Below are 27,794 nucleotides of genomic sequence, written 5' to 3' on the forward strand. Positions count from 1 at the left end.
ATACTCACTGCTTTCTATGCAAAATGTCACTACATCTCATGTATTGAACACAACTGGATATCTACTAATTATACTCATTGTTGAAATAGTAAAAAGAGTAGAAACTTGAACCAAAACACAGCTGAATAGTATTTTACATTAAGCATTGTATAACAAAACTAAAAGTGTGTATAGGCTGTGAAAAAGTCACCTGAAATTGGTACTTCCAGTGCTTAATAATTTTTCAGGAAGTTCTTAAGAACAAAATCAGCCCTTAAAAATACACACATCCTCTTTTTTTTTTTTTGTTTGGTTTGTTTTGTTTTCTGTATGGCATTAAGAACCAAGTTGCTACTCGATTCCTAGTTTGGTCTAAAGCTTTATTCTTTAGAAAATAACTTATTTATTAGCCATGGTAATATGTTGTATTTGGTGAGGTCATGAATTTATTCAAAACATTACTGAAGGAAAACTTAATCTTCTTAGTGTTTATAGTAATTGTAACTTGTATGAAATACAAAGGTACTTGTGTCAGTTTTTTGTTTGTAAGAGAGAAAATCAAGTACAGGCCAATTTTTTCAGACACAATTAACTGTTTGTTTTTCTATATTTATTTATCAAAATACCAGAGAGAGATCAGTCACTGTCAGTCATCTTATAGTCTGTTTAACAAATTGTTTTTTCTAATTTAACTTACAGGTACTCGGCCACCTCTGATCAAAAACTTACCTAAACCAATTGAGAGTCTAATGACCCGTTGCTGGTCCAAGGATCCCTCACAACGACCATCCATGGAGGAAATTGTTAAAATAATGACACACTTGATGCGGGTATAAAAAATTATTTTAGTATCTTAATAATTTCTTAACCTATGAAGTTTGGGAATTGACTTATAAAGGGCGTGCCTTTTATTGCACTCAAAAAGTGGGCTTGCATGTTTTCTTTCTCCTATCTTTTTGATAGAGATTATCAAGTTACTACAATAAAAAAGAGAAATCATTCCTCTGTTTATGGGGGAAGTATACTAAATCATAACAGATTCTAGGAAATTAATGAAAAGAGTCATAGATGTATTTAAATGCATTACTAAAAATAACTAAGATTTCTCTTCTGAATAAATTAATTTCTCTTCTAAATAATAAATTTCTCTTCTAAAGAAATTTATATTTACAGATTTTATGAGTTACTATTTAAGTAATTTCAAAACAATTGTTAATTACTTTTTTTATGAAATCATTGCTGGTTTTTCACAGTACTTTCCAGGAGCTGATGAACCTCTGCAGTATCCTTGCCAGTATTCAGATGAAGGCCAAAGCAACTCTGCCACTAGTACAGGTACGCTTGTATAAATAAAAGAACAACAACACAGAATTATGCAGATGGATTCTAAAGCACATTCTCATACTGATCCTGAACTCAAATTGGGAAAGGTAACCTTTCCAAAAATCTTAAGCATTGGCAAAAATCTATAGTATTTTAAGACCTCATGCCACAACATATTTAGTGTTTTCAGTCAAATGGTTTGATGAAGTGTACCTCTGCTGGAGAATACAGATATAATAAAAGCTGTCTCTGAATGTCCAGGTCCTCTTTTTTTATTTTCTCCCCATGAAGGTTGCTAGCAGTTGACACAATTTCATTCACATACAGTGTTTAGGAGCTGGCATTTTTAAATTTTTTGCCGTTTTTGAAAACTGCACCTGCTTTCAGTTATGTTCTCCACAATTTAAACTTGGCAATCGTTTTATGTTCAGATGCAGGAAATGCAGTAATTTAAATATAAGTGCAAGGAAATCCCTAGAACAGAGAAAGGACAAATTGCAGGATAGACTTTTGTGTAGTGTTGCCCTCAGAGAATTCTTTTAATAATAGAAAATAAAAAATTATTTGGTCTTCTCACGTTTTTAGAGTACAGTTTTCTCACTTCAGTTGTTTTTAATCGTAGGTGTCTTTACCTTCCACTGCTTGGTTGTGCTTTTTTCCTTTTTTCCATCTCCAGACAAATTACTGTTATTTTGGTTGAAGTTTCCTTGGCTATTTTGCAACTTAGTGACCTATATATTTTAAAATCTTTTCATCTGTAACATTGTACTTACTGTGCTAGCTGTTCTCCGCCCCTCAGCACATGACTTCAAGATAAAATTTACCACTTGAAACTGTGAATGTGTATTGCCTGTTATTTTTCAGGTATTTGTGCTCCCTTATGGTTGACGGTGGACTTTGTCATTAGTTGTAAATTAGATCGGTGGTTGTGTTGTTAGTATAGCATCTACCAAAACAATTTGAGAGCAAGCTAAAGATTGACTTTGGAATGTCATTATAGTACTTACTCATGTATTCTTTTTTACTCTTTTTACATTAATGGATCTGTTGCAGTCTTGCAGCTTGCCTTTCGTTAAAAGTTTTCAAAAATCATGCTTTAAAGCGGAGTTAGGCTTCTGAGAATGCTCAAGTGAAGATATGTACTTTAGTATTTTTAATGGAAATTAGAATCATAGAATAGTTAGGGTTGGAAAGGACCTTAAGATCATCTAGTTCCAACCCCCATGCCAAAATTCTCAAATATTTTTCCGTGTTACTGATTTTTAGGTTCATTCATGGACATCACTTCTACAAACACGAGTAACAAGAGTGATGCTAACATGGAACCAAGTGACTTCCAAGGAGCTTCTACAAATGATACTATTAAACGTTTGGAGTCAAAATTGGCACAACAAATGAAAAATACAGCTAAGCAGCCGGTAAGCCAACACATGCAGTTTAGAACCATAAAGATAGACGAAAGTGCTGTAACATCTTTCGAAAATACTACAAAATTAGAGCCAGTTAGTTATAAGAAAAGAACATGAAAAGTGATGAAAAATAGTGACTGATTTCAAAAAGGTAAGGTGGAAGGAAGTCTTTAACATCATCTCAAATGAAATAAAAACCCTAGTTAATTTTAAAGGAATTCCTTAGGTTAAAAATATATATGTAATATATGTTTGAAAATTATTGCCTTAATTTAAGATGAAAGTATTAGTATAATATGAAAGGATTAAAGTTACGTGAATTTTGAGAATACTATGTTTTGTTTTCAAGTAGGATGAAAAAATACAAAGATTCTCTTGTGACAGTATCAGCCTAATTCTACCCTGTTTTTATCTGCATAAAGTTAGATTTTTCTTAACATTGCAGATATTTGGTTCTTGCAACTAGTAGCTATATTATTACCATTTATTGAATTACAAATGTTAAATCTTGTCACTTTTAATCAGCACATTATAGAAATAGATTTTAACCTACATACTGTTCATATCATGGAGGGGCTTCTGCAGGTTTGGGGCTTTTTTTGTTTTTAAAAATGTAACTTTTGAAACAGGGTGATGCTGGCCGCTTGAGTTTACCCCCATCTCGTGGGAGCAGTGTAGAGAGCTTGTCAGATGTTCGTGCACGACCACAGTCATCCCTTGTTTCAGGAGAAGCCAAAAGGATGAGTGCTGACATGTCTGAAATAGAAGCAAGAATAGCTTCCATCACAGGTAAAATTAAAGGATGTTTGAGGGATAGACTAAGGAATTGGAAGGAGGGAAAGGAGAAAGGAAGATGTAAAATATGCATAGTTGTAGAGAATGTTAATACCATTCACTTTTGTCTTTATGTTGTCTTTATTGTCCTTTATTAATTGTGGGGAAAAATGGCTTCATTCATGGTTGTATGCTTGACAAGGTTGAGTATGTTAATTGGATGCTTTTAAGGTTGTGGAAGAGATTACTTTTGCTGAATTAGACTTTCAGCTTTAAAAAAAAAAAATATGATACTTCTAAATATCAGTCCTATTTCAAATGCAAAACTTTCTCCTTTGTATCTGAAATCATGTTATACCATTTCTGCTAGGGTAAATTATTTCTAAAATAACATTTCCTTCAAGGTTATTCCTATAATATTTTGAAATTGAGGTGGGTTTAAAGTTCAGCATGTTCCCAGATAAGCTTTAAAATTCACTTTGACAGATTTGAGGAAAAGAAACATAGTTAAATTTTTTAGTGGTTAGATTAATAAAGCATTGGTATCTTTTGTTTAAAAACAAAACAAAAGCTACAGGTGTTTTGCCAGGTTTGCTTTGGATATTTATAAACTGTTGTGTCTAAACATTGAATCCTTGAGTGAATTGGAATTGATGTGTAAGTATAAATACATGCTTTTATGATGAAAATAATCTTTATTCTTCCCAGAAGAGCAAGTTAATAAAAATGGGTATACTTGGCAAACACTTTCTTGTCTCTTTTCTTCATCAAATATATTGTTTGTTGATCTATGTAAACTTCAGGTGATAAATTTCTTTTATGAAGCTTTTTTTTTTTTTTTTTTGTTATGGTATATAACCACAGAATAAGAAACAAAATGTCTTTGGTTAGTCCAGGGTTATTTAGCTGTTCTAGTATTTTCCAACCAATCTGAAAATTATGGTAATCTAGGGGCAGTAATAAGGAAATTTACATCATATTCTGGCTTTCTTGTGCACCACAACTGTTTTATTTTTGTCCTTCGTTGTATTATGATTATTCCAGGATCTTGTTTTACTAAATACTGAAGTTACTCATTAAATAATATTTATCTTAGCCTAAAAACACTTTTTACTTTTATTTTCTTATTTTAAAGCCTTATTTCAAGATTTGTCTGTTGTATTGTCAGTCTTTGACTGGATGACTGTGTAGCACATCTCACCATTGAATATCTCTAAGGGTTTCCTAACACAGAAGGCAGCTGTGTACTTACCTGATAATAACAACATGCTGGTTTTATTTTCAAATATGTCAGGACTCACTTTGGTCACTGACACTATAAAGTCAATATAAGTTTTTTACCTTAGTGGAGATAACCTAGCCCTCCTTTGTGTGAGTTTTTAATTTTCCTGGTTTGTCTTCCTTAAGTACATTGTCCTGAACAGGAATTATTATTTCAGAATATGCTACAGTTTGTTTATTTATTTTAATTACTGTAGGGTTTCTTTTTCTTGAAACAAAATTATATGCTGAGCATACTAGATTGAGGGTTTAGGTTGTTTGGATTTTTCTTGAGAAATCACTTCAGGCCTGAGTGGACTACTAGAAATTAGGTCAAACCCATCTGACTATAACTTTTTCAAAAAGAGCTAAAGCAGCACTCTATTGATTTTGCTTTATTGGAGTTTTTTAATTCTTCTTAACTGTGACAGAAATAATATGCTGTGAACCTGAAAAAAAAAAAAAAAAAAAAAAGCTGTGTGGTTGGGAGAGTATTGAGCTGTTGTTAAGAGTAAATCAGATCAACAATTATTTAATCTTCCTGTTCCATCCATTGCTAAGTGTAAAAGTAAATCGGATAATGCGCATCACCATTACTTAAGTTTGAGATGGATATGCTGCAATGTTCTAACTTTGGGAGATGTATTCAGACTTTTCTCTAAATGGGAACTATTTATCTTAATCTATACAAGTAGTAAAACAAAAATAAAAAATGTATTATTAGATTTTACTACGGAGTAGGTAGTGTTTCTCGAACATCATTCAAAAATTAAAAGGTTGCTTGTGATACCCAGTTTGCAAAACACAAAATCTTCACCAATAGGTCAAAAGAATGGAAGGCAGGAATTATTATCAAATGTAATTAGAGTATGCGCTTTTGCAGAGACAGATGAGATTTCATTTAAAATGAGGTAATCTAAAGAAACAGAAGTACCTAACTATTAATATTGTTTATAAAATAGTTTGTACCCAACACTAAACAGAAAACGTCAAATAAATTCAGGCAATCAAGAATTTATTCTGAATATGCAGGTGATCTGAAGTAATTTAGTATGCTCTCTTTTTTGATAATTACATTTGGTTTTCCCTTCCTTGTTGCCATGCTGCTTTCTGTGTTTGACTTTTGTGTTGCTAACTATAACTAATTACACAGTGTTGTAATGATGGCTAGTTCTGCATTTTTCGCTTTTTAACCGTTGCTTTACTATGTGTAAGCATGAGTGGAAGGCAATGCAGTTTATTCTGCATGACATTTTTGCATGAACTATAGTTTAACCAAGTTTATGAAAAATGCAATATTAGGAATTTAATAATTTTGCTATTGCTATTTTAGTGTTTTGCATGTGTATTGTATATGTGTATTTTTTCAGCCTATTCCAAACCTAAACGAGGCCATCGTAAAACTGCTTCATTTGGCAACATACTGGATGTCCCTGAGATCATCATACCAGGTATCGCAGACCAGGTGAACGGGTCAATTGGTTAAGATGCCGGAATAATGATCAGACTGCTAAAATACTTCTTGCTCCAGTTGCTCTAGGACAGAACTAGGAATTATCCCAGTAATTTTTTTTCAATAATGTCTCTATGAAGAGGAGCATATTTCACTATAAACCTACTTTTATCAGTAAAGGATTCAGTCTTCTCAGATTTACTTTTATTGATGGATTATTTTTTTCCTTTCTGATCTTGTTGTTCAGAGTCATCTTGCAAAGCAAAATTATACATGCAGTCTTTTATTACAATACCACAGTTGGTGAAAACGGACTTAGGTTGAAAATTGCCTCTCTGGGTAATTATCTTGCCCTGATCTTTGTTGTGTTTAAGCACCCATTTTTAATCAAATACTAATAAAACAAAAAAACTTAAATACATTACATATGGAACTTCAAATTCACATGATACTTGTGATTAAATAAATTAACTCGTAATCCATGTAATTCTTATATTTGACTAGAATTTTCTAGAGCTGAAATGTGTCTGCATGAGGTATTTCTTTTGTGTTTAAGTTAATGCAAACTAGAATTATTAGGAGAGGCTTCTGTCAGGAAGAAAATCAATATAATGAGGCACCATAACTGATTTAAGTTGGGGCATACATGAATAATTCTTGTATATCCCAAGTCTATGTTTAGTTAGCAGCATATAATTTTTCTTTCGCATTTTTTTTTTATTTTATTTTATTTTTTATTTTTACAATTAAAGTGGATTTATTTCCTTCAAAGCCTTGAAAATAAGCATAATCAGTCCCAAACTGGTGTATCATTAGCAGCATGCAAGTTGCTTCAAAATTATTTGTCAGAAGCAGGAGGTGCAAGTAATACTATCTATCGCTAGTCTAGAGGTACATTAAAAACTGTAGACACCCTGTTCGAAATTTGTGTAATCTGAGGAAATTTCCTTGTAAATCTTGACATTCTTTGGTATTTTGAAGTTGAATGCAAAAGATAATTTTTTACAAAAGTTTATTTTGTAAAACAATTTTATTTTGTAAATACCTTTATTGAAGTTTACATATGAAGACACAGAATGTAAAGAAAGAAACAAAACAGATTCCAAAGAACAATAGTACTACCTATGAAAAGAAAACTTACTTGACATTAAAGCTAACAAATCAGTTAGAAAGTTTACTAGTGTACTGGTTTACAGTGTAGCTTTCCACTGTAATTTTCAAACAGTCCTGGCCTGCCAGGACACAAAGAAGATCCTAAGAGAGCAAGGAAAGTGAAGAGATCCATCACGTTTTGCAGTGTCATATGAGAGCCTCATAAATAAACACTAGAAGCTGAGTGCCTTTGGTCTGTGCACAGTCTGCTGCATGTAACAGCACTGAGGCTTCCAATAAACCTTGAAACTTTCAGAAAATAATTAGTGAAATGGAATGCCATGTTGTTTTCACAAATAAGCTGTACTGGTTTTACTTACTTAGGCAGAGAAAGTCAATTAGATATTCTTTACCTGGATTATTTTAATTGAATTTGACAAGATGGAAATTCCAAGGTGAATTTGGAAAAAGATACAAGAGAAATAGCAACCTGTAGAAATGAAAGAAGGTATAGGATTGGAGCAAGTATAATAATGAATTTTCTCAAAATTTGCTCTTAAAGTATTTAAGTCTTCCATAAGCAATAATGAAATTTAATGTTAAGGCTTTATCAGAAGCAACTGTTCATAAAAAGAGGAGGACTTCTAGTTATCACATAGAGTGAATTTTGTTGTGACTGGGGAGAAAAAATAGAAATAGGGTAAAATCCAGGATCATGCACTGTGGGTCATACACTAGCAACAATTTCTTTTAGTAAGATCACATGGGACCTTAGCAGATGCATGCAGGTTAATCCCAGGTAGTATAAGCCACTAATGTAATGCAGCTGTGAAAAACTGAAATCTTAGAGTTCATTTCCAGGAAAGATAAGGAAGTCTTAATGCTATTTACAGGCCCTTGTTGAGGTTTCATCAGAAATTCAGCATACTGTTCTGAACAGCCATATAAAAGAAACGTGCTCTGAAATATTGGCAAGAAGAGCTACTAGGATGGTATGGACAGTAAAAAGAAGAATGTGAAGGCATAGCTTTTTTTAGCCCATAGAATGAAACCTGAGAAATGAGTAATTATTTTCTATAGATGAACTTGCAGCCAAAGACTAGGAAGAGAGAACTACATAAGCTAAGAGACAGTACTGGCACTACAGAAAAGAAAAAAAATGTAAATTGTCTGCAGATAAGTGTGGGCTGTATATTGAAAGTTTTCTGGTTGTCAGAACAGCTTTTCCATAAGAATCCCAAGGCCAGAAAAAAAGAGGTTAATAGTTATGTGGCAGGGATGTGATCATCAGCCCATTAAATTATGTTTTTCTGTATACTTAAAGCAATTATTCGTAAGCACATTGCTCAGTTACTCTTTTAGAGACAGTATTGCCGATTTCTCACCTCTCCTTTCCTTACTCTCTCAGCACAAGGCTTTCAGCCTTGGCCTTTTTAACATGCTTTTCCCCTTTTAGTTATACTTCCAAGACCCCCACAGGAGCACTTCCATCTCAATCCCACCCCATTATGTTCCTTAGCAGTACTGCCACATATCCAGTTCCACTGATCTTCCCTGGGTACGTCTATTAGTGAAGCAAGGAACTTATCTTCCTCCTTGGAGCAGCACAAGTGCCAAGCTAATCTCTGCTACTGCCTGAAGTTCTGCTGAGCACATGGTAAAGCAGCTGCTTCCCAGAGAGGGGAGGCACCACACAGGCGTGTTACCATGAGTCAGCTGCTTTGGGGCAGGGTTATTTTAGAAGTATGAGTACTACATCTGCTATCATTGGGGGATTTCGTAATGTGTTTCCTCAGCTGCTTTTCATCTGTGAACTGATAGGCTACCAAGGTCATAAAATGCAAATTTCGGTCAGTTGAAGGTAAAATGTTGGCAGAAATGGATTTTTTAAAATATCTATTTGATCTTTTTTCTGTTCACCCTTATTTAAACCTGTTTGGAACTTCCATTTATTTAAGATGCTATTTTGTGTTACTAGCTTACGAAACTTAGAAGCTGAAAAAGGGATCAACTAATTCTGTTTTGGTGTAACAACTTGACAAATGAGTTTTTAGTCGTGGTATTCTACAACCAGATGGCAAAGTGAAGTATCATCTTTTAGTTGGCTGGTTTTCAATTTATAGTATATAAAATACATAGTATAGATAATAAACACCAACATTTTTATATATATATATATGAAAAATAAAACCTCTAGTAGGTACAGAAGGCTTAAGTAGGTATATGTTTAAAGAAACAGAGAAAAAATCTAAGTGTAATTTGTAATATGATCAAGAAAAATAATCAGAGCACCTTTTTGATACAAACCAATTAAGCAGCATCTTGCAAATACACCTTCAAGTACAGCCTTTTCTTCACTGGCAACATTAGACGTCTCATGCATATAGCATGCATTTGCCGTTATAATTTTGTCATCTGAAGCTGTGCTACGACATTAAAATTTTTATAGCATTGACACTGAATAAATGATTACTCAGAGTAGACACGTTTTGTTGAGTGTCATTAGAAAGTGGGTAGGAATTACAGAAATTTTAGGTCTGTAAATTTTCTGTCTACTTTTAAAATCAATAAAAGCCAGAAATCCCACCTTTGTCTCCCCAGATCACTTTGTTCTTCTGGAATTCAGACCCATGTTTTAACTTTAAAATGTCTTCTGGCACTGTTATGTTCCCTGATCATCCTGCGCTGTGAGAGAAGTTTGGGTCTTGTAGGTGCATAAGGAAGAGAGAGTACTGTGCACAAACAGGAAAGTGTAAAAGGAGACACAAGTATCTGCTAAAGGGCAAGGGGAAGAGTTCTTGGCTAGTCTGAATGTTTGGCAGGAGGAGTGATCAGAAGCCTTAAGAAGTCATAGAATTTGGTTCCTCTGGGGTACATAGAGCAAGGCAAGGTAGAAGTTTCCTGTTCCTTTTGAATTTCATTGTACAATATATAACAGTATGTGAAATGTATTTGGTTGTTGGGATTTTGGGGTTTTTTTGAGGCCAGGAAGTACGTTTATGATGTTTGATCATCTTTTTTCGTTATCTTAAACTCCTGTAAACCACTGAAATCCTGACACAGTGCATCAAGCTACCGTATTGTAACTTCTGTGCATTTACAAATCTCTTCATTTATATAATGAGAAAAAAATAATTTTAAGTAGACATAGAGGTAAAAACAAAATCAAAACTGTGAAAGGAGAACATAGATAAATAGCAGTGATCATTTCTAGGATTCTCTGATTTCAAACAAAAATGATGTATTGTATGATATTGCAATTGAAATTTGCCTTGAATCTGGAGCAATAAGTATTTGTTGATTCGTAGTCTCTTTCTGCTTTGTCTAAGCTATTTGCCAGATGTCTGCAGTAGTTATACTAATTAAAATGGCATTGCCTAGTAGAGCTTGCTCTTCTCTCATGCTACTAATATGAAGATATTTCATTTAAAGGTATTCATTTATTACAACACAGTAATTTTGGCCCCTCCTTCCCTCACCTCCCCTCCCCTGCCCCCAAAGCATTTCCTTTTCTTTCTTGCACCCCACCCTGATTATTTTAACTTTTTGGCAGCCATGTCTAATATTTCAGCAACACATGTCCTGGGTTCTTTAAATTCACAAATGTTGCTAATCTGAAATGAGAATTTCAGATATTTTTGCAAGCCTATTTCAGCTGAGCTAATTTTATAACAGTGTTGTTGAATGAAATGTGCACATAATTTTGTATCAGTCATGGGTGGATCACCCATATCTTGAATATTGAGATGAGCTGTGGCAGCCAGATGAAGTATCCATGGCACAGAATTCTATTAATTGTATAGTCTTGTTTGCTAAATGATAAGATTATGAAAAAGTTCACCACAAATGAACAAGTTCAGAAATTTTTATGTAGATTTGTCATTCAAACGATCTCTAATATCAAAGTATTATGCGTAATATAGACATTGTTGCTTAGGTAAGTGTATACTTAGCCTGAATTTCAGAAGCAAAAGATCAAGACCACAGAGAAGTTGCAATTCAGATGTATTTGTAGTCAGAACAAAGAAATATATTCCTGTTCTGGAACGCTTTTTGATTGTCTCATATGCTTGTTTCTGATAGTACTCTTTAAATTTTAGACTACAAAATGTCAGCACAAATTGTTAAAGTGACACTGAGAATTTTGTATTGCTGGTTTGTGGTAATGTGTTCCTACATGTAACAGTATCTATATTTAAAAATTTAAAGTATAATGACATTAAATGTATTGATTGCTATTAAATAGGTTTACATTTTAGTAGTAACTGTTGCAAATCAAAACACCTGTCATGATAGGCTGTGGAGTCATATGGAAATGATTCTGGATAGCAAGCATCTAAAAGGTTAAAAATGTGATGCCTGTTAGATCTGGGTTGTTTGCTGCGTGCAGGGTCACTGGGCGAGGGGCTGCCATGGCTGCAGTACATGTTTCGGATGCTCCCCTCCAGCAGAAAAGTTATGTAATGCAGAGCTAAGAGCAAGAATTTTGAGCATTGTCAGCTGTTACTCAGAACATTTTGGTGTTTCCTTTTGGACAGCTGACCTGCTCTCAAGAGACACTATAAACAATCACCGTAATAAAAATCAAAGTAGCAAGGGGGATTCTGTTGCATAATCTCCTTTTATTTTTAAGGAGACTATTTCCTGGAAATGCCTTTGATTGCGTGTCAGTGTGAAAATTTAAACTGTTTTATGTAGCTGTCGCTGGTGGATAATTGCTAACAGGTGGAAGGGGAAAAGGAAAAGATTACAGCATTATGCTTAGTAGGTTGATGGTGAGATGTGATTCAGCCAAGCAGTAGTAGAAAACTTAGTAGAAAAACCCTTTTCACACTTCTTGGAGCATGAATATGGGACATAGAAGGGAGCAAAGACCAGAAGGAACCATTTTCGCTGCTAAATTTTTGTGAGGGGAGCGGCACACGGGCAGAAGTCATTGCTGTGTTCCTTAAGCATGCCAAAGAGCAACAGGTTAAAGCTGGCAGCCTGTTATCTTCGCGGTCTAGGTTTTAGAAATCCCCATAACGTAACGCACTTGAAATAGATGTCGTCATCAGCTCCTGCCCTGAGTACTAAGCCTGACCAAATACATGTGACAGAAGATGGTGGAGTAGAGTGCAGCAGCTATTCATGTGGTAGGAGTGGTTATTGTATTGGGGTATACTTTTTGTTGACAAGCCAGCATGTTTTGAGTTAAAATTCTGCAGCTGTCTCTCTCTCCCCCTCTCTCACTTTCTGTCTGTGGATTCGTACAAATTCCAAGCTCCTCTGCAACAGTCGCACCCTTCTTATTTTGTTCTGAATAGATTTCACTGGTTTGTTTTTGTTTTGTTTTTTTCCCAGCAGGAAACGGACAGCAGAGGCGTAGATCCATTCAAGATCTTAGTGTTGCTGGAACAGAGTCCAGTCAGGTAACGTCTTTCTTGTCTCTTATCTTTCAGTAAAGTCAACACTGAATCTGTACAGGGAGATTGGTCTGGAAATCTTCAACTTTGATGCTTTCGTAGAAATGATGTGGAAGCTTGGCAGACTGTAATGTCATTTATATTGTATTTAAATGAGATTCCATGAGGATAATCTAATGAATGAGCTTTAGATGAGAAGTGTTTTCTGTATAGCTCTTATTTTTTTATGTATACACAGTTTTTGTCTGCCACTTAATTTGGTGAAGGGCAGATGTTATGCAGGAAAGCCTCTTCACCTCTCTCCGTGTAGGAGACAATTGGAATTGCTACTTACAATTTTCTGAAGCAGTTATAGGTACATGAGACTCACTTTTTTCATAAAAATAAAAAGCATGTACATCATTATTATAAGTGTTTTTATTATCAGTCTCTGAACCCTGAATTGTAACTTAAAGTATATCTCTCCCATTTCTTGTGAAAGGTTTACAGGATGCTGTCACAAAGTTTTGTTTAAAAAAAGACTGTCTCAATAGGATATTTTATAACTTATCTGGTATTGTAACTGCCATGGTAACGGACACAGTGGTACAGTTCATAAAATTGAAATTAAACTAAGAACAATTGAACTAAGAAAACTTTAAATGAGAAAAGTACAGCTAATGCTTCATTCAGATGTGTTTATTTTGTGGTTCTTTAATTGCTTTGTTGTCTGTTTCAGTAATTCACAGAGGCTCTTTGGTCGTTAGTATGAATTGGCAATTTTGAGGTCCCTACTGTTATTTAGATGTAGAAAACCAGAGCTTAGAATATTTATCAGGTTAATTGGGTTTCCATGTTAAACAAGCTTCTGCAGTAATCTAAAATACATGATAATTTTGGGGTAAAATACATGTAGTTATCAGGAGATCAACATTTGATCCTTCTTTATTTCTGTGGAGTGTGGTGCCCCAGAAACCTCATCAATTCCCCAGGTATTATTAGAATTTACAATGTACAGCTATCAGAAAATAAGGAATTTGTCCTAAACACATTTTAATATCTTCAGAGGATACAGCTTTGTTAGAAAGAAATGCAACTGCAAAATTTGGTCAAATAGGTTAGCCTGTTCAGTTAATTGTAGCACTAAAATTATGCAAGACATAAGAAAATAAATATGTGACAGTACATCAGTTATGCCAAATGGCACTGATTGATGTATGAATACATTTAATTATAGCTTTTTTATTCTAAATTTTTCATTCTGTTAATTTTAATGAATAGTTAATATTTTAAAATATATAATATCAGCATTTACTTTATATTTTAATAACTATTATAATATTCTTTATTTGAAAGCTATTCTACTGCTTGTCTGGATGTTCTAGCTAAATTGTTCTTGTGACTAGGAGGATGCAGAAAAGGTTTTTTGTTTACCTCACTGATTTCTGATGAGGGTCTATAGAAGTACTAGCATCACATTCTGTTTTCTTGCTTCTGATGTGTACATATTGGAGATCTAAGCATAGGAATTACAATTATATGTTTCTATCTTGCAGGTTTTGAAACATTCTGATAAAATCTATAAAACATAATATTTTAACATGCATGAAAAATGCTCTTGGGAAGAAATTTTTGCACTGTCCCTATAAACGAATAATGTATTTTCATCCCCTTTTTAGTGTGAGAATAAATAGAAAAGTCTGCTGAAACTAGTGCTCAATTTTGATGTAAATAGGTTTGTATATTTAAAAAAAATCGGTAAAAAATGAAAAAAACAAGCACGATGTAGTTGTGGCAAAAGACTTAAAATGACACTTTAGGGGTTTCTGTAGCTCTGAACCATATATAGGTTATCCTGTCTAATGTGAATATCCTCTTGCCCTTCCCTCCCTTCATTGCAAACATCCTTCTTCCCCGCACTGCATGCCTCCAGTCCCGCACGCAAGCCTTGTAAGCCCCTATCATGCTCAACATTAAAGGACTGCAGTGGTGCCACTTTTTTTTGTTTTAAACTATTTGATTGACACACGAAAGCTGATCAGAGGTCTTTTTATTAAATGTGATTTTCCTGAAAATTGCTGCTGTGTTGATAGAGAATGATTCTGTTGTAACTAAATTTTATTTTTATTTATTTTTTTTTTTTTTAATCAGGAAGATTTTTCCAGTTTGGAACGGATTTTCTTTTTTTTTTTTTTTTTTTTTTTTTTTAAGGTGGAGAAAAACACCTCATCATAATAATACCAATAATGTGCTGCTAATAATAAATATATCACAGTTTGGATTGCTTACCTGAAAGGGTAGAGCAAGACTTGTTTCCCTGCTTAACTGCTGGTTTGTTTTAATCTGACCTTCTTGTATGTTTTCTGATAGTGTGTATATTTTATTTCTGTGTACTGTTAGAAGAAATTTTTTTTGTGGGGGTTTTGTGGCTGGTTATTGCTGGGGTTTATGCTGTTGAGGCACTTAAGGCGTTTTCCTCCATTGCTCTTAACTGATGTTATGAACTGCAGACAGTAATAGTGCTTTGCAGATGTTTTTACTACTCCATTGAGCCTTTAACATCAACAGTTTGGATAGGAAAATACATGAAGCCAAAGGGTTTCTGTCAGTGGATCAGCCCTTAGTGTGGTTTGGTGTTGAGAGTGTGTTTTAAGTCTGATTTTTCACAGACTTCTCTAGTGCTTGGTGACCTTAGACTGGACGTTACTCCAAGTGACATTGAGCGGTACTGATGCAACTGTCTCTGTACAGTCAAATGCTACATTTCCATTTGTTTCCATCCATGTGATTCTCTATACATTTTTTTCCACCTAAATTTTTTTTTGCACTGAATTCTTCTGCATTTCTATTTCCTTGTACCTGCATTTTAAAACATTGTGTTGTGCCGCCTGTCCAGCACTACTGCTCCTGCCTAAACCCCTTTGTAACACAGAAGCAGATGTGCAGACTCTGAACTGCAGCCATAAAAACGTTTTTGGGCTTGAAGTAACACAGGAAACCTGCTATTTACACTGAATAGAGTCTTTACAGGATTTGGTATTTTATACAGATACTGAGATTATTTGGCATAATCACTCAAAGACTGCAGGTTATGATCAGGTGTCTAGTAAGGTATCCATGTCCTTGCCTGAGAATCTTTTATTGGGTTGGTTGTTTTGGTACATCCTTCTTCACAGCACTACAGTTAATACCAAACTATCTCCTCTTTCATGCTTTTTTTTTAGTAACTGTTGCTGGGCCTTCTTAACTCTTACAGTTTACTTTGAAGTGGAATAAAAATATATTTAAAAAAAACGCATACTTTTTATTGAACAGTTGAGAAGCAAGCTTAGAATGTACATGCCCACATGCATGCAGCCTAAGTGTGGTATTTTAGGGGATCTGATATTATACAAATGAATCATTCTGTCTGCATCATTTTCAGAACTGGTCACAGATACACTTTATTTCCTCTCCTTTCAGAGTGAGATAAAATCCTAGCTGAGGAGGGCTAGTAACAATGATTTCTTTAAATTGGGTTGCCCATTTAAATTAAACTGGGCAAGATTATTCCTCTGAGTGTGACAGCTTTTCAAGATCGGAAGTCTGAGAAATGGAAGCTAACAATGTTGTGTGGGTTTGGCCACTGGCAAAAATTACTTGAGAATACCTGATAACAAGTCTGTTTGAGTGTATTGAGACACCCAGAGGAAGCAAAGGTGAAAGGATACCTGTAAAAGTGTAGCAGAAGCTGGTGGCTAAAGAACAGGCTCTGGTTTGCCTGTCAGAGGGGCTGGTGTCTAGGAGGCCTAAAGCAGCTCACTTAACACACACTTCAACTCTGTAATCTAACAGGTGATCACTTTGGGGAACTTCCTTTGAATTTTGCAGTGCTTTTTATATATGCTTTGGATACCGTTTTTTTGTATCTATCTCTGGTAATTTGGTCTAAATAATGTTATCAAGGAAAAGGGTTTTTCTCCTGTTGATGAATCAAAACAATCTGGTGCAGCAAGGAATCTGGTATAGCATTGAGAAGTATAATAACTAGAGTACTTTTCAGGTGCTATCAGTTGTAGATACCCAACAAATCTTTGCTTAAAGGACTTACATGCTGTTAAATGCTCTGTTTTTCTGACCTTTCACATCAGCAGAGTGTGTTTATCTTTCATGTCTCAGGCCAATAACAGTAAGCAACTTAAACCTTACTTGATATTAACAAAGACTCCAAGACAAAACCTTTTTGAAAGTGCATGATGCCATCATTCTGATAATATCATCCATTGGATTATTTCTACAGTAGCTTATAGCCCTTTTTCTGGCTACTGACATAAAACACTGAATGGTTATTAAGAATTACAGGACAAGCATAATGCCGTTGAAATAATGGCTATTTCGGTGTATAAAATCTTTTTACTCTTTGGATTGTTAGTTGCCCGAAATCCTGACTTTTGGAAGTCAAATTAAGATAAGATATTTGGAAATTAGTCATGAAGAAATATGGTTTCTAGGTAATGTATATTTGAGTGGTTCTTTTGAAAAAATAGGATCTTTAATCATTTGATGATAAATATACCATATTGAAAATAGTTATATTTTAATAGCATCTTTTTACTTCAATTTTTTTCTGTAACACTCACTGGGGTTTGTAGTCTGAAGTCCTTTACTGTGTTACTTTTGTGTCAGTGAAGGGGGGTACGTGACATACAAGAAACTGTAATTAATAATTCTGAAAAAGCAGCTCAGTAGAATAATGAAGTCTTCATGATAGGTTTTTGCACTTTTGGTAAACAAAAGGGTTGGAGGAGTCAAGCTGTGTATATAAAAGAACTTCTTACATAATTTTATTTTAGTTCTTGATTTGCTTTGTGAGAGATAATGTACTTATTTTCTAATTGCTTTGATTTCTTGATCCTTATTGATTAAATACTGTTTTTCATGTTTTCTGGAGATGAATCACTTAACCCCTGAGTTAACTTAGGAACCATATGAAAACTGTAGATTCATATACTGCAGTCTAGTATAGCTACTAAGCTGCATTCGTTTAGTTGGATTTAGTTCCATTCATTGATTAAACACTGGAAACAAACTTTATTTCTTCCTAATGTTACAAAGCTGCTAGATTTCACTGAATGGAAGTGTAAAATTGACTAGACATCATCTTACACATTTATATAAAGATCTCGAACATATTGTTCAGCACTGCTTTTGTATTATGCTGAATAGCAAAATTATATCCATTTATTTTTTATGGTAAAGATGAAGCAGAAAGGGAGATGGAATTTTCTATGCAATGCATGTGAAGTTTATCAGACTATCTGGAGAGCTTTCAGGATAAAAGCTTCTGGAAGGGAGTATTTGGTAGGACTATAGGTTCAGGTTTCTTCACATTTATTTTTCTGTTACTAATGTTTTGGGGGGTTGTTTTTTTTGTTGTTGTTGTTCATTTGGGTATTTTTTTTTTGTTTGTTTGGGGTTTTTTAAGTCTTAAAAAAATCTTCTGTTAACTTTTGTCATTTTATTTTACCACTTCAGGAGAGTAGAAACAGCAGTAGATCATCTAGTCCTAGTGTGAGAATGATCACTACCTCGGGACCAACCTCTGAAAAGCCAGCTCGTAATCCATGGACACCTGATGATGCAGGTACTCGTTTGTTCATTAGTTTATTTTTTGTGCTTAAAAAGTATAAAATATTTATTAGATTATGGCATGGGATGTGTGCCTGGACATTTAACAAAATTAATCAGTGAAAGTTGCAGTCCATTTTAGTTCTGCTTCAATTAAAACATTACTGCTTTGTTTTGCACACTGACTTGAAGGACTTTTTTATACAGATTATATTAAGTTACATGAAATTGCAAGCATTTTGCATTTAAAGTACTGTACATACTGTGATAGTAGTATTTAATGCAGGTCTTTTAGCATGAGTTTTTTGACTAGTGTGGTTTTAGGGAATTAAGGAAAGAGATTTTAGAGTATTTAGTCTTGTGCAATTGTAGCATGAATGCACAGTTAAAGCTTTCGTTGCTCTGATTTCTGGAGTGAAATGCTATGTAGGTGAGTATCAGCTTGGTTAATTCTGTTTTTGATCTGTGTTGTAATTTTGCTTATGCAGAATGTACACATGCAAACAATCTTACTGGGTTTTAAACGAGCTAATATGTGTCTGCAGAAGTATTGTAAATATTTCCATAGCATCGCTGTTCTTTTGTTATGAAATTGCATTAAGAATATGTGTAATTTACATAGTACAATTTAATTTCATTTAAAAAGTCATCATGCACTCCATTATTAAAAGAACCAGTACTGTACTGCATGAAAACAGTGGGTCCCCACAAATTTTTCTTTTTAGAAACACAAATAAGAATTACATTTTTGTCACTAGAATATGAATGTTGAATCTTAAACTCAAGCTGGTACCTCATAGTGCCTCAAATTTTGAAATCTTTCATGTGATCTGCGTCATCTTTGACTGATCACTCTTCCATTCTTTTCCTGTAACCAACTGTGAAATGGAAACTTTCATGCGGACTGACTTTTGCACAAGCATATATATACACACATGTGTATATATGTGCACAGTTGTATTTTACCAAATATAAGATGATTATGTAAGATGTGTACTTTCCCCTTACCCTGTTTTAGTGGGAGGGAGCAGCATACTCTTGTATTTTGCTTCTGTGCTTTTTTCTTTCTGTCCATTATCACCTTACCTGATCACACTCTGTGCCTCATCACTCATAATTTCCCGAAACTCTTGTCCACTGCTACAGCCCACCCTATTCCCTCTTTCGTGTAGCATGGGTCCTGTGTTGCTTTAGGCAGTGAGCACTTAACAGCAGTTGTTGCCCTTATGTGGCAGCAAGCTCTTACCCAGTCAATAGTTCATTGGGAACTGAAAGTTGCTGATTGTATGCCAGTGTAAAGACAGTTTTCCCCAAGTCTTTGGCCTAATGTGTAGCACTGCACTAGAGCTAAAAGTCAGGTCCATTTTCTGACCCACAGAAATTACACACCTTATAGTCAAGTAAATACAGAATGTACCACATGTATATTTTTTCTTGTTAGGTTTATGCAGTCCATGAACAAAGACTCGTTTGAATTTCTAAAGAGAGAAATAATTTTAGTTTTCTGTAGAAGAGGGTATGTTTTGAAGTTAATGAGGCAAAATGATAAAATCGGAATGCAGCCAAATCTGGTCAATTGCAGGTGGGATTACAGTTTTGTGACGCTGTGGTGAAAGGCTCGGGAATGTCATCTTGAAGTATTTTGCATGTATTGATATATTTGAAGCATTACACTAATTCCTTTGCTGTAACAGTATTCCATATATGATAATAATTTCATGTAGAGAAGGACTTTTTATACTGTTCTCACTTAAGATACTGCAGTGATTAAGTCTCTGGTTTTAGGGTTATTTTTCTTTTCTTTTTCTTTTTTTTTGTACCACCTTCCAGTTTCCTTACAAGCGTACACTTAACCACTTTTTCTTCATTTCTACCCTCTTATTTCTGTTTCCTTTTGAAGCTGCTCTTGGAGATAGCATAGTCTTTGAGGGCAACACCTTAGTTTCTCTACCACGACTACTCTGTGGCAGGTGCTATTGGGGTATGGGTAAGCAGCCCCTTTTTTTTCCCACCTACCCTCCTCCATGTAATCCTCTAGTAGCAATAATGCAGCTGTAAAATCAGTAGTTTCTCCGTGTGTCTTTACTCCTATATCTCTTCAAGCTTAACAGTAACCCTGTGATCCCCAGATTGTGGGCTACCAAAAGATAGGATCTGTAAGAATTTAGAACCATGTTAAATCTGGAAAGAAAGAACTGGAGAAATACAGAGTAATTGCAATGCAAGAAGAGAGCAGCCAGGCCCAGGAGATAGATTGGTTACTGGGTTCCTTGCTACCCACAAGTATCTCTACAGGGCAGAGAAGATGCCCTAGAGCATGTTGTGAGGAAGATCCTCACAGACTTCATTGGGAGCAGGTTTCAAAACTGAGCAGGAGGTTGTGCTTATTTTGTTTTGGCAGAACTGGTTTGCACAGCTTCTAATTTTAAAATCATTAGATGCATGGGCTGGCTGGCTGATCTTTCATAAACAAGAATGAAATGACAATTTTTTTATAAATAGAGAGCATGATTGCAAACTGTATAAAAATAGTATTTAAGAAATCTGTATGCTGTTACATGGCTTTTAGAAGTGTAGGCTGATAACATTAATCTTTATTCCTTCTTGGTGTGACGGACCATACTTTTGAAGTTCTTAACTTTATCAGAAAAAACTGATTCATCTGCCTTGGGATTGGAGCGCTGCTATTACCATTTGCCTTTTCACATTCAGACTGTTTATTGTGAAATTACTTAGAATTCTTGCTTTTTTCCTGTAAGAAGAGAATTAGCTCTCAAAATACATTAAAATTTTCTTGGTATTGTTACAGAGACCAATGGGTCAGATAACTCCATCCCAATGGCATATCTCACATTAGATCATCAATTACAGGTAATAAATACGTGCTTTATTAGAGTCTTTATCTTTTCTTTTATACTAATGTGTGAATTTTGGGCTGCAAAATATAGTGCTGCATATTTACCTGCGTTTATGTTCTGTCTAACTTTCGACCAAGGCTAAAAAAATATATTATGTAATCTGAGATTGGTTGACTCAGATTTGATCAAGCTATTAAAAACAGGCCCTGGGAAACATGATCCCTAAAACCAAATGTAAGCTGAGTTTGACTGTCAAAATAAGACATTATTTGCTGAGTATTACTGAATTAAATTGTTGTATACACTTTATTTATTGTGTGTGAGATTAAATACTTTGACTTTTGTGATGGAGAGACTTTTGGGTCAATAACTGTAGATTTGGGGTGTAAGTCAACTTTGACATCATTGCAGTAACATTTTGCAGGGCATGGTTTAACACTTATTTTTAAAAGCTTACTGGTTTTGAAAAGCTGTTATAAATACACTGCAGAGACATTCTAACACACTGTATACTAGGATGTCAGTTCATTAGTTTTTAACATGTCTGATTTATTTTCAGCCTCTAGCACCGTGCCCGAACTCCAAAGAATCTATGGCTGTGTTTGAACAGCACTGCAAAATGGCACAAGAATATATGAAAGTTCAGACAGAAATTGCATTGCTGTTGCAGAGGAAGTAAGTTAAATGTGTTTAACCTTTTCTCTTCTTCTGTATGTTTCTTTTACACCAAGTCTGTTACCTATAACTTATTTCTGGCTTTATGAAGTAACATTTCATAGAAATACTGAGCTGTTCAGTACAGGTAAGATGCTTACAGCAGGTGATTGCAAGTTTTAATCAATATCAGGACTCTTCTAGAGAAATCTTACTTCAAAGTTTGTGGCACATCTGTGTATTTAACATGCTAGTAATATTTGTATCATCTCAAATGAAGAATCTGGACTGTCAAGGACTGTTGGAATTTATTTCCAATACTGTCCAGTAAAAGAACTTCAGTATTAGTTTGTAGATAACCACTTGATTAATGGATTATAGAATTTTGAGTAATATGTCAAAGTTACTAATTTTACTCAGTTATATCTGACTTCAAGCATCGCATTGACAATTATATTATGAACACACATCTTACGTTTTTCTGCTGGGGGTGTAGGACCTACTACTTAAAAACCATTATGTGCCTTCTTAGCCTTGTGCACTTGAAATAAACTCTTTCTTCTTAGATTTTGTTTGCCTGTAAGTGAAGCAACTGCATGTAATGTTGGATTAAGGCCACAGTTATAGCTGTTTCAGAACTTCAGTTGTGCTTCTTATCATTTCTGTTTCCTGATGCTTGGGAGCAGCTCTGAGAGGTCATATATACTTCCATGCTAGACCAAGTAATCAGCTTGTTACCCGCCAGTGTCTGAGCCACTGCAGGCAAGCAGCTGTTAATGAGGAGCTTGCGTTGGTGTTTGTGGAATAGCATATGAGGAAAATGTGTGTGTAAACTTCTTCTACATTAGAAATAGCATACAGAATGGGGGGGAAAGTTACTGTGAGATTGACCTATCATCTATTTGCTTTTGGCTTAGCATCCTTAGTTTTCAAGTGCAACTAGAATTTTTAGACTTCATGAGAAGATGCTGAAGCTGGCTTGAAGATCTTCAGTTTGGTTTTATTTCCGTTGTCTCTAAAGGTCAATAAATTACATTAAAATGTATTTCTGTTTCAAAACTGTTAACTTGTTGCCTTTAGATTCCTACTTTTATCTTTTTTTCTAGGAAGTTTGCATACATGTTTCTCCCAAACTGTTTTTTCTTAGAACATGATTGCCCATAGGTGTTAAAACAAAAAAACAGTATTGTGATTGATGAATTTAATGCTGGTTAAAGTAATTATTAGTTCAGTCTTTATATCATTATTAAGTTTTCTTTAACTGTAATTACAAACCGTATGGCAACAATTAATTAACATGAACTTTCTCCTCTACTGTTTTGTTGCTAAATATTGCTGGCAGCTTGCCTTCTTGTCACCTCATAAACAAATAGTAAAACAAACTGCTACATCAGTTTTGCAGGATAATTTATAGTAAGTTTATCAATGTGTTTGTTCCTCTCAAATTGTTGCTAAAAAACATATTGAGCAGTTACGGCATAAATTAAGTGAAATGACAGTTACAAAAATAATTTATTTGATTCTGCTCTTCCACTGCCTTAAGTTCAAGTCCAAATAGAAAACAGCACTTCACTAAAAAGTTACCAAATTACTGCAATTTTGTCTTTTTAATTTATTACCTTTTGAATTTTTAAATACACATGTAGTTCAGCAAATTTAGAGTTGAATAAATTGATGAAGTTCTGTGTGGATCCTTAGCTGTTTTACTGTGACCTGTAGAATTACATCTGAACGACATTATATAAAGGACAATTTCAGAGACTGAGGCTATGGCAAGCAGCTATTTTAAAGTTTAAATATGGATTTGATTTGGAAGAGATAATTTTTCCCCAGACTACAGTGAAGAATAAGGTTTTAAATTTTTTTGCACAAAATATCACCAGCCGTGAGTTCAGACTGATACTCAAATACTGATTTGAAACACATGAAGTCATCTTACAAATAGAAATAGATTCTAAATGACAATTACTTTTTTATTACTTTATTTTAGACAAGAACTAATAGCAGAACTGGACCAGGATGAAAAAGACCAGCAAAATACATCCCGTCTGGTACAAGAACATAAAAAGCTGTTAGATGAAAACAAAAGTCTCTCAACTTACTATCAGCAATGCAAAAAACAATTAGAGGTCATCAGAAATCAGCAACAGAAACGACCAGGCACATCATGATTTCCTGGGACCTTTCAAATGAAAAATATGCACAGAAAAGACTGATATTTTTTTTATTGTTATTATTATCCCTTATTATGACAACTCATGAGTGTTAGCTTCTTGGTGTGATCTGTATTTGTCTGCTACACTTACCATCGTTTAATTTTCTTTTTCCTATGGTGAACATCCAGTTCAACAGGTTAATCGAATAAGGTGGGAGAACAGTGACTTGAATTAACCAACAGCACTCAATTTAAAGCAAGAACAGTGGCTGTATGCATGCTCCTTGTGTGAAGGCTAGCCTAACAAGTGTTAAAGTGGCTGCTAAATTGTAAGATCTTGGTTTTAGTTTTTGGTATTACCTCGATATGAGCAAAACAAAAACTTCCCTTTTTAAGAATGGTTTTGTTCCAGTGTCTCATCTCAGACTGTTAATATGACAATTATTTCAGGACTTAAAACATGCATCAAGCTGCAGAGGTGATGCTGGCCTACTAGAGTAATTCATGATGCATTAGTAATGCCTTTTACCTTTAGACGTAGTGTATTTTTTCCACATGCAAAATGGTAGGCAAACTGATGCCAGCATCCTTGGTTCAGTGCTTGATAAGCCCTGCATTTTGACTAATATATTTCTTGTAATCTTGCTTTCATAAAATATTTGAAGTAAAAGTCTGTATTTTCTTTACTTTCTTGGGGGGAATAACATGCAGTTTCATTCAATTACTGGTCAAAAGTTAGGAAGGAGATTCACTGGGCAAAGTTGTTCGTTTCTATAAAAGAGAGGGAGAATCAAAATTGTGTGAAAGCGTGTTTAAGGTCTTTAACGCTTTTGTCCCTACAGCATCTTTGGAAGAAAATTCAGAAAGCAAATTAATACAAAACTTTAAATACTTGCTCCCTCCCTTATACCACTTCTTGGGTTTTGGTTGTTTTGGGTTTTTTTCTTAAACGTTATTTGCTGAAAAGCACTTACCATAAATGTAAATAAGTTTTGTTTAGCTAGGGAGGAGAAGGGTTTGGGGAAATGAATTTATTTTAAATCAAATTACGAAATGGAGTCGAGTATGCAAATAGCGGAAGCTATTAAGAGAATGAGGGAAATGGCTTAGATCTCCATCAGGAATCTCAGTTACTCCACTCATTTGAGCATAGTTCAGAGGAAGTCCATCACAGAATGCCTGCTGTCTTCATGACTGAAGAATTGCTTTTAATGAACTCAAGCAGAATATGTAATGATCAGTGTCATTATTTACTGTTATTACGTGGGAGAAAATAACTACTTGTTTACATTGCAGATTGGTTATTTGGGTTATGAATTAACTTTTAACTGGTGCAAAAATGAGGCATTTCTAAATATAATGAGAAATTATTCCCTACATAAGCTCTCAGTGTGCTCAGTTGTGGGCAGGGTTTTACTAACGAACAGTCTTGCAAAAGGAAAACAGAAAATTGCCATTTAGCTGTAATCCAAAATTGGACTTACTACAATTGAATAATTACTCACAAAAGCCTATGAGCAGAACTTGGAAAAATATTAAGGGTAAAAACCTCACAGTATTTTTCTCTTCCCCTTTCTACCTACCAGACAAAAAACGTCAGTACTATTGTGCTTATCTGTAAACAAGAAAGATAATGAACAGTATACTGAACAGTGTCATCCTCTTTTGAAAATAAGTCTATCACTGGCAAACCTTTGGGAGTTAGAAACCCTTCCCTCATTTTATTTAAATAAAGGAAGGGTTATCATTCTCAAAACCTTAGCAGATAATTTGATTAGTTAGCTGAAATTGATATTGGGATCAACTTAAGGGCGCACATATTTATAGCAAAATGTAATTGGCAGAGAAAATAACTGTAGTATTAGGAATAGCACAAGTTCTCCAGAGCATTGCTGTTCACATACATCTGTCCTTCTACCAAAATGGACACACACAGTGATCAGCAGCTTACTTAACACATGCTGAAGCATGAAGTAGGGCAGCATAAATACTGATGGTCAACTTCACATGCATGGCTGATAATTACATACACAAAATCATTTCCCAGGACAGTTTTTACAGTTTGCTCTTTCGTAAAACACAGGCATAGTTTTCAGGTAATGTATATGAAGAATCACTTTATGGCAAAGTTAGATTACTGAAAGCAATGCTAACTTGATGGTGTGTAATACAGAAGTCTTTTCTAACAGTTGCTTATGACTTGCTAGGGTTTATGTTGAAAAGGGTCTCAGATTGTAAAGTAAGTACTGTGCTACCATGCACTGTTGAACTCCACTCCAGTCAGTAGTTGGGTTATATTGCTCTTGTTCAAATTTTCAAAGGGAATTTGGAGTTTGACCTTTTGTCTCCAAATTGTCCCTTTCTTAATTCTACCAGAAGTTGAAAAATTATTTGCCCAAGTTTCACAGTGAAGTGTTCTGTGTAGCTAAGTCTCTGTATCATTAGCAAAAAAAATACTATAGGGGTAGAATATAGTGGTTTGGGCTAAGAAGAGTTTTAACAGCTTAGCTTTCAGTGACCTTTATTATTTTCATAAGGCTCTTGTTTTAAAGTTGTTTACAAGTGTACTTTTTGTGTTAAACTGCCTGGAGTGTCAGGAATTTTTTAAAGTTTTTGTTGGTTGTTTTTTTTTTTTTCGTCCAGTTAAAGCTGCTCCTCTAATAATGGAGGTGAAACACCTGGTTTTGTCTGGGCACTGCCTTCTCAGAAAAAGTAACAGGCTCTGCTTTTTGTTACAGTATGTGTTCTGTAAGATATTGTGTAATTGGAAGTATGCTTCTCTACACTGTGCAGTTCTGCCAAAAATGCTCTTTTTAGGCTTTTGGGGTTTTTTTTCTGATAAGAAGTTGAAGATTGTAATTCAAAACTTGTACATAAAATGGTGAATGATTTCATATGATTCAGGAATGAAGAGTGTGGCTTTCTGCTGCAGGGTTTTACTGTGTTGTCAGGAATCTAATTAATAAAAGCTGAGAGACTTCCACAAACATGTAGTAATGCCCCAGCGCTTGCCAGGGCATCCTTGATCTCCTATGGAATCCCACACTGGGTGGGGGATAATCATCATGCAGTTGTTCCCACCACCACAAGAAGATTCTTCTGCTATTAGCTCTTCCCTTCCTGTGTGCAGAAGTAGGGTGTAGGATGAATAGTCCTACTCATAACTGAGTATCAAGATATTTTAAGAATGCCACATCTTTCATATGCATGTTCCACAAAAAGAAAAGCACTCATCTTTAATTGTTCAGTTCGGACAAATTCCATTCCATGGAACTTCCCTATTTTGTTTGTAATGGATTTTACTGCTTGAGAGTTCCCACTGCCGTACCACAGACAGAGGCATCTCCCGTTAACTTTGTCCTTGCCTGCGAAGAACACAAAACCATGCTTCAAATCTGTTCTGAGCTGTTTCGAACAACTAAGCTGTTTCAGGTGCCCTGGTCCAAACAGGGAAATTTGAAAGGGTAAGTGCAAAAAGAGGTGTGGCACACTCAATCGTCAAAATACAGATTGTCCAGTGGTGAACTGGTTGAAGAGGAGGATCTTACAAAAGTAAGTCTGTGTATGTGTGTACACGCATGTATGCATGGTGTTATGTACTTATGTGCGTAGGTGTAGGGAGCTGGATATACCAAATTGGAATTGATAATGTCTCTGTTTCCAAAATCTGAGCTTTAATAGTTAGCTTTAATGTCACTAGGTAAGTGGTGCTCTAAGCCTGTGAGGATTGAGTTCTGTAGAGACAGATAAATACAGGTGTGCGTACATGAGAGTGCATCAGTTCTTTTCTGTGCCTGCAAAACCCTTTTCTACTTGCAGGGATGATTCATATCTCCCGCTGCACTT

General features: G+C 34.8%; 1 protein-coding gene across 5 annotated transcripts in view; it reads left to right on the plus strand.

The window, feature by feature from the left end:
• The window catches only part of MAP3K7 (mitogen-activated protein kinase kinase kinase 7), a 48,609-nt gene extending 21,762 nt beyond the window's left edge, over window positions 1–26,847 (plus strand). For 2 of the 5 annotated variants that reach the window (XM_080616733.1, XM_080616737.1), the window contains 10 exons: window positions 679–809; window positions 1,233–1,314; window positions 2,569–2,720; window positions 3,341–3,500; window positions 6,116–6,196; window positions 12,634–12,701; window positions 18,189–18,297; window positions 21,091–21,152; window positions 21,699–21,814; window positions 23,784–26,847. In XM_080616733.1, coding sequence (XP_080472859.1) covers window positions 679–809; window positions 1,233–1,314; window positions 2,569–2,720; window positions 3,341–3,500; window positions 6,116–6,196; window positions 12,634–12,701; window positions 18,189–18,297; window positions 21,091–21,152; window positions 21,699–21,814; window positions 23,784–23,964 — 1,142 coding nt within the window. In that variant the 3' untranslated portion in view covers window positions 23,965–26,847. The remainder of the gene's footprint in view (window positions 1–678; window positions 810–1,232; window positions 1,315–2,568; window positions 2,721–3,340; window positions 3,501–6,115; window positions 6,197–12,633; window positions 12,702–18,188; window positions 18,298–21,090; window positions 21,153–21,698; window positions 21,815–23,783) is intronic. The other 3 variants (XM_080616734.1, XM_080616735.1, XM_080616736.1) reach the window with 3 other exon arrangements.
• The last annotated feature ends 947 nt before the right edge of the window (window positions 26,848–27,794 follow it).

The sequence above is a fragment of the Psittacula echo genome (assembly GCF_963264785.1).
Source record: "Psittacula echo genome assembly, chromosome: 4".
NCBI lineage: Eukaryota > Metazoa > Chordata > Aves > Psittaciformes > Psittacidae > Psittacula > Psittacula echo.